This window comes from Periophthalmus magnuspinnatus, chromosome 4, assembly GCF_009829125.3.
Source record: "Periophthalmus magnuspinnatus isolate fPerMag1 chromosome 4, fPerMag1.2.pri, whole genome shotgun sequence".
NCBI lineage: Eukaryota > Metazoa > Chordata > Actinopteri > Gobiiformes > Gobiidae > Periophthalmus > Periophthalmus magnuspinnatus.
In genome coordinates, this window is record NC_047129.1 from 33,426,628 (window position 1) to 33,434,245 (window position 7,618).

At 47.3% G+C, this 7,618-nt stretch overlaps 1 protein-coding gene across 1 annotated transcript; it reads right to left on the minus strand.

The window, feature by feature from the left end:
* Window positions 1-709: 709 nt before the first annotated feature.
* Window positions 710-6,170, minus strand: ifi30b (IFI30 lysosomal thiol reductase b). The gene is made up of 7 exons (XM_033964782.2): window positions 6,027-6,170; window positions 2,855-3,043; window positions 2,338-2,406; window positions 1,584-1,673; window positions 1,158-1,310; window positions 1,005-1,073; window positions 710-889 (listed from the first exon to the last, which is right to left on the minus strand). The coding sequence occupies exons 1-7, from the start codon at window positions 6,156-6,158 to the stop codon at window positions 830-832; spliced, it is 762 nt and encodes a 253-aa protein (XP_033820673.1). The 5' UTR covers window positions 6,159-6,170; the 3' UTR covers window positions 710-829.
* Window positions 6,171-7,618: the final 1,448 nt, after the last annotated feature.

Genomic DNA, 7,618 nt, shown 5'->3' on the forward strand with positions numbered 1-7,618 from the left:
GGTTTGTCTCAGCGGTTTGCGTCTCAGCGGTTTGTCTCAGTGGTTTGCGTCTCAGCGGTTTGTCTCAGTGGTTTGTGTCTCAGCGGTTTGTGTCTCATTTGTCTCAGCGGTTTGCGTCTCAGCGGTTTGTCTCAGTGGTTTGTGTCTCAGCGGTTTGTGTCTCATTTGTCTCAGCGGTTTGCGTCTCAGCGGTTTGTCTCAGCGGTTTGCGTCTCAGCGGTTTGTCTCAGTGGTTTGCGTCTCAGTGGTTTGCGTCTCAGCGGTTTGTCTCAGTGGTTTGTGTCTCAGCGGTTTGTGTCTCATTTGTCTCAGCGGTTTGCGTCTCAGCGGTTTGTCTCAGCGGTTTGCATCTCAGCGGTTTGCGTCTCAGTGGTTTGCGTCTCAGCGGTTTGCGTCTCAGCAGTTTGTCTCAGTGGTTTGCGTCTCAGCGGTTTGTCTCAGTGGTTTGTGTCTCAGCGGTTTGTGTCTCATTTGTCTCAGCGGTTTGCGTCTCAGCGGTTTGCATCTCAGCGGTTTGTCTCAGCGGTTTGCGTCTCAGCGGTTTGCGTCTTAGCGGTTTGCGTCTCAGCGGTTTGCATCTCAGCGGTTTGCGTCTCAGCGGTTTGCGTCTCAGCGGTTTGTCTCAGTGGTTTGCGTCTCAGCGGTTTGTCTCAGTGGTTTGCGTCTCAGCGGTTTGTCTCAGTGGTTTGCGTCTCAGAGGTTTGTCTCAGTGGTTTGTCTCAGCGGTTTGTCTCAGCGGTTTGCGTCTCAGTGGTTTGTCTCAGCGGTTTGCGTCTCAGAGGTTTGTCTCAGTGGTTTGTCTCAGCGGTTTGCGTCTCAGCGGTTTGTCTCAGCAGTATCCTCTGTCCAGGTGAACGGGGACACCTGTGCACACCGGAGGCTTTATACCCTGGAACACACAGATACATGAACACACATGAATACACACACACACGAATATATACAGCAGGAGGAGGAGCAGCAGGAGGAGGAGCAGGAGGAGGAGGAGGAGCAGGAGGAGTTACCTGGTAGAGCTGACAGACCAGAGTGAAGAGGGAGGACATGGCTCTGTCCTGCTGCTCGTCGGTGTAAACCTGCACACACACACACACACACACACACAGTTTCATGTTTGTGGCTCATCGTGTCGTTAAAGTGACGGGACAAAATGGCCGCACCCCGTTGAAGGTGACCCAGGGCAGGTGAGAGGGGGCGGGGCTGAGCGCTCGAGCCGCCGCGCCGCTCCTGTTCACCAGCAGAGGGCCCCGTGAGCCGTTCACGCAGGACTGAACGGAGGCCCAGGAGAGAGCCGGAGCGTACAGGTGCAGGCACTGAAACAGAGGTCAGAGGTCAGGGGTCAACCATCTGTGCAACATCAGCAAATAAAAACACCAAACGTTTTTAAATCAGTCGTGGTCAAACGTTTTTAACCCAAACGTCTCATCTGGAGCTAAAACATGTGTCTAAAACGTATCTGTCTCGTCACTATAGGAACCGCTGAACATCCCACCATAGACATACATGCATAGATACTTTTTTTTTTTTTTATGTTTAAATCGTGATCTGGGGCAGGAGGAGGTCAGAGGTCAGAGGGTCAGACTCACGGCCCGAGCGGCGCTGACCACGTCTGCGGACGACTCCATACAGCTGATGATCTCTAAACCAGATGCCCCGGTCAGCTCCACCACACAGGCCTGAGAGGAGCAGAGGAGGTTACAGAGTGAGGCTTTAACGGGAAAACAGACAGGGACGGAGAGGAAGAGAGGGAGACGAAGAGAAGAGAAGAGAGGGAGGGATGGAGAGAGGGGGGCAGTGGGAGGGAGGAAGAGGGGTGAGAGGGAGGGAAAGAGAAAGAGGAAAAGAGGGAGATAAAGAGAGATGAGGGAAGAAAAGAGGGGGAGAGAGAAGTGAAGAGGGAGACGGAGAGAGGGAGACAAAGAGGCAGGGAGAAGGGTTGAGAGAAAGGAAGGGAAAGAGAGACTGAGGAAAAGAGGGAGACAAAGGAGAGAAGAGAGAGGGATGGAGAGAGGAAAGAAAAGAGGGGAACAAAGAAGAGAAAGCGGGATAGAGAGGGGGACAAAGACAGAGGGGGGAGAGAATGAAGACAGATGGAGAAAGAGAGACAAAGAGGGAAAGGAGAAGAGAGGGGCAGAGAGAGAGGAAGAGAGGAATGAAAAGAAAGATTGAGAGGGAGACTAAGAGGGAGGGAGAGAGGGAAATGGAGAGACAGAGGGAGGGATGAAGGGAAAGGGGGAGACAGACAGAGAGAGGGATGGAGAGAGGAAAAGGGGAAGTTGTAAAGAGCGAGTGAGGACAGGGAGGAGAGAGGACGAGTGAGGACAGAGGAGCAGGTCACACCTCGATCATGTTCACGCTGCACTCAGGCTCCTGACGCTGACACGGGACGAACGACTCGGACGGGACGTCCTGAGGAGACACAGAGGTAACAACACAACATAACAGAATACAACACAATACAATACAACACAATACAACACCACACAACACAACGCAACACAATATAACGCAATACAACACAATACAATACAACACAGCACAACACAACATAACATAACACAACATTGTCCATTTTATCTGAATAGACACAAAATGCTCCGTGACTTGATCTGGGGACGTTTTTCTCCATTTTTCCCACAGACTTTTCAAAAATGTGAATAACTTTGTGTTTATAAAGTTTCAGAGACAGATCTGAGATAAAATAATGGTCTTGAGGTCAGTCGTTCCACAGATCTGATCCGTCCTGAGCGTTTCACCTTTTTACATAGTTTTGAGAAAGTCTGTGGGAAAAATGACAGTGACGTTTCCTCGCCGCGTCAGTGGGCGGCGCGGCTGACGTAGTAGCAGCGTCCCGCACCTTGGAGGCGCTGTAGGGCACCAGGTGCACGCTGAGGATGTCCCGGAGCATGGTCCACGTGGGGAAGAGCTGCTGGGACAGGAAGTGTCTCCAGGCCGGACACAGGCTCTGGTAGAAGACGGACACGGAGACGGGAGCGGCGTTCGGAGGAGGAGCCACGGCCCGCAGCTCCATGCACTGCTTCAGCACCTGGAGCAGACACAAGGGGGCGCCACACTCAGGAAAGAAGTACTCCGTTATGTTAAGTACAGATACAGGAGCGAAAAGTACTCTGAAGTAAAAGTATCACATGAAAAAATCTAAGTAAAAGTATTAAAGTATCTGTTTAAAATGGACTTGAAGAGTAAAAAGTAAAAGTATTTGAGTATTTTTTAATAAAGATTTGTGCTGAATAAAATGTATAATAATGTATTTATTTAAGTACAGTTTAAGTACACATTAAGTACACATTAAGTACACTTTAAGTACAAGTTTAAGTACAGTTTAAATACTTTACCACTTTTACTTCCTCTGGACTTTTCCTGCTTTTTTCCAGAACAGAACTGACTCTGTATTTTAGATCTGGATATTTTCCAGGTAAATTACTGCACCATAAAACCATCTAGCGCCAACTAAAGGCAAAATGAGGTAAGAGCACGAGGATTTTTGCATTTTTACGTCGGGTCAGATGGTCATAAAAGTCCAGACGGTGTAAAATGTCACAATGTGGACGATTTGTGTTTGTGACCAGAAGAAAAAGACAAAATTTAATCTGTAATTGGACAAATTGTTTCGCTGCTCGTCTAAGACATTTCTTCTTCTTCTTCTTCTTCTTCTTCTTCTTCTTCTTCTTCTTCTTCTTCTTCTTCTTCTTCTTCTTCTTCTTCTTCTTCTTCTTCTTCTTCTTCTTCTTCTTCTTCTTCTTCTTCTTCTTCTTCTTCTTCTTCTTCTTCTTCTTCTTCTTCTTCTTCTTCTTCTTCTTCTTCTTCTTCTTCTTCTTCTTCTTCTTCTTCTTCTTCTTCTTCTTCTTCTTCTTCTTCTTCTTCTTCTTCTTCTTCTTCTTCTTTTTCTTTCAGATTCCCGCTGGACACTGACTTATATCCGTCAGAAGGAGGCGCTAACGACACTGAAACTGTCCACAGCGATTGTCTCCAGTTTCACCGATTGTTCTCTTTGTTCTCTTTGTTTCCTTTGGGTCTGAGTATGGAGATTCTGTCTGACGCTCCTGTTTAATGAAGGATTGTCTTTCATAACTAAATCTTCTTTAACTCTGCTCTCAAATCGTTTCTTTTCTCCGGGTCAGACCTGAACCTCACCGTCTTCAAAGATCTGACCAAAACTGACCAGAACTGAAGAAGAAGAACAAGAACAAGAACAAGAACAAGAACGTCTTGGACGAGCGGCGAAACAATTTGTCCAGTTACAGATTTGGGTCGGACCTGGACGACTGAGGGACGACACAGACATGGTTTTTGAAAATGTGTTTTTTGATATAATCGTCATTTTGTCGACTTTTTCAATCGACTCTGGTCCATCGTTTATGTCGAGTTTTTATTCTGACACAGTTTGATGAGTAAATAAATTAATTAACTCAATTTACTCAAAAAGTTGCATCACTAAACGTAGAAATCGAACATCTAAATAAACTAGAACATGACTTTTATTTTCCTGAATCACAAACGAGTCTGGAGGGTGGAGCCTGAGTGAGACAGGACGCGGCGGGACAGGACGCGGCGGGACAGGACGCGGCGGGACAAGACGCGGCGGGACAGGATGCGGCGGGACAGGACTCATCAGGAGCCTCTGGTCTGCAGATCACATGAGGCACCAGACGACACCAATTTCTGAGGCATGACTTTGATTTAATCTGCAGCAGCTCAAAGTTCAAACGACACGAGTCTGAGGAAGAAAACTCCTCATGTTTACGGCTCCTTATGTTGACAAATGGCTCCTTATGTTCACAAACGGCTCCTTATGCTCACAAATGGCTCCTTATGCTCACAAATGGCTCCTTATGTTCTCAAACGGCTCCTTATGTTGACAAACGGCTCCTTATGTTCTCAAACGGCTCCTTATGTTGACAAACGGCTCCTTATGTTCACAAACGGCTCCTTATGTTCTCAAACGGCTCCTTATGTTCACAAACGGCTCCTTGTGTTCACAAACGGCTCCTTGTGTTCACAAACGGCTCCTTATGTTCACAAACGGCTCCTTGTGTTCACAAACGGCTCCTTGTGTTCACAAACGGCTCCTTATGTTCACAAACGGCTCCTTATGCTCACAAACGGCTCCTTGTGTTCTCAAACGGCTCTTATGCTCACAAACGGCTCCTTATGTTCTCAAACGGCTCCTTATGTTCACAAACGGCTCCTTATTTTCTCAAACGGCTCCTTGTGTTCTCAAACGGCTCCTTATATTCACAAACGGCTCCTTATGTTCACAAACGGCTCTTATGTTCACAAACGGCTCTTATGTATTAGATTACTGTTAAATTTTTTATAATCCAAAATCTGCGTATCTGGTCATGAAAACGAGGAATTTTATTTTTTTATTTTTTTATTATTTTATTTTATTTTTTTATTTAGTCGTAAAGAGTCGTTTTCTTTGGCACAAAATCCACTGAAACATTAAAATCATGAAACTAAATTGTTAATAATAAATAAAACAGGACTGATCCCAAAAGACAGAAACATGTAAGTAAAACAAGAAAAGTACAAGTTTATACAGTCATTTTTTTGTCATATTAAAGAAATTTGAAGTAAGTTTTTGTATTTTGAAAAACTTCAATCCTACAGTTTATTTTGGTGGATCTGTCCCGTGTTCTGTCCCGTGTTTGTCCTGTTCTGTCCCGTGTTTGTCCTGTTCTGTCCCGTGTTGGTCCTGTTCTGTCCCTGTTCTGTCCTGTGTCCGTTCTGTCCCTGTTCTGTCCCTGTTCTGTCCCTGTTCTGTCCCTGTTCTGTCCCGTGTTCTGTCCCGTGTTCTGTCCGGTGTTGGTCCTGATCTGTCCCGTGTTCTGTCCCGTGTTTGTCCTGTTCTGTCCCGTGTTTGTCCTGTTCTGTCCCGTGTTCTGTCCCGTGTTGGTCCTGTTCTGTCCCTGTTCTGTCCCGTGTTGGTCCTGTTCTGTCCCGTGTTCTGTCCCGTGTTGGTCCTGTTCTGTCCCGTGTTCTGTCCCGTGTTGTTTTGATGTTCTTACCTTACACTGAATGGCGATCTCCAGGGACCTGCACCACTGGGACGGCGGGTAGCGGCAGGACGGTTTGGGGTGGGACACGACCGAGCAGCTGTGTCCACAGAGGAGCAGGACGAGGGACAGAGGGAGCAGCATGATGGACGTCCACAAGAGACTGGTCCTCTGAGAGTCACAAGGTCTGAACAAGAACAAGAAGAAGAAGAAGAAGAAGAAGACCCGCCCACGAGGACCCGCCCACTTTACACACACACACAGACAAACACACCCCGACACACACACACAGGGACTGAACCAGGACTAAACCAGGACTAAAGCAGGACTAAACCAGGTCTAAACCAGGACTAAAGCAGGACTAAACCAGGTCTAAACCAGGACTAAACCAGGACTAAACCAGGTCTAAACCAGGACTAAACCAGGACTAAACCAGGTCTAAACCAGGACTAAACCAGGACTAAAGCAGGACTAAACCAGGTCTAAACCAGGACTAAACCAGGACTAAACCAGGACTAAAGCAGGACTAAACCAGGTCTAAACCAGGACTGAACCAGGACTAAACCGGGACTGAACCGGGACTAACCCAAGTCTTTTTCTGCTGTTTCTCTGTGTGTATCAGACACAGACTCACACACACATGTCGTATCGCGGCTGTTGTACTTTTACTATAAGTTTTTGTCCTTAAGAGTCGAGTTGAGTTATTTGCATTTACTCATTATTTTTAATACTATTTTTCTATTTTATTTTGTCCAGGCCAAACTCACAAGCGCCGTCGCTTCACAGAGCCGCAAGACGAGCCGCCGTGAGACGGGCCGCCGCGCCTTTTTTGCGATTTTCCAATTCCAAAAGTGAAAGAATGACTTTGTTTTAAGTATTAACTCAAGTTTAGCTGCTGTGATTTGACATTTAAGGACGTTTACGTGACTAAATTAACAAAAAACGCCTGTGACGTTAGCTAAAGTGTCTATGCTAAAGGCTAATCCACCTGTTAGCTGCAGCTAGCTTAACGTTTAATACTCAACGCTTTGGGATTTTAACCAAACCTCGATCTGTGTCTGTGCGTCTGAAAAGAAACGAGCGAACAGAAAGAAGAAAACACACAAAACACACAAAACACACACACGGGGACAGTCCACACACACACGGGGACAGTCCACACACACGGGGACAGTCCACACACACACGGGGACAGTCCACACACACGGGGACAGTCCACACACACGGGGACAGTCCACACACACACAGGGACAGTCCACACACACACGGGGACAGTCCACACACACACACACGGGGACAGTCCAGACACACACACGAGGACAGTCCACACACACACAGGGACAGTCCACACACACACACACACACGGGGACAGTCCACACACACACACGAGGACAGTCCACACACACACGGGGACAGTCCACACCTACACACGAGGACAGTCCACACACACATACGGGGACAGTCCACACACACACACACACGAGGACAGTCCACACACACACAGGGACAGTCCACACACACACACACACACACACGGGGACAGTCCACACACACACACGAGGACAGTCCACACACACATACGGGGACAGTCCACACACACACA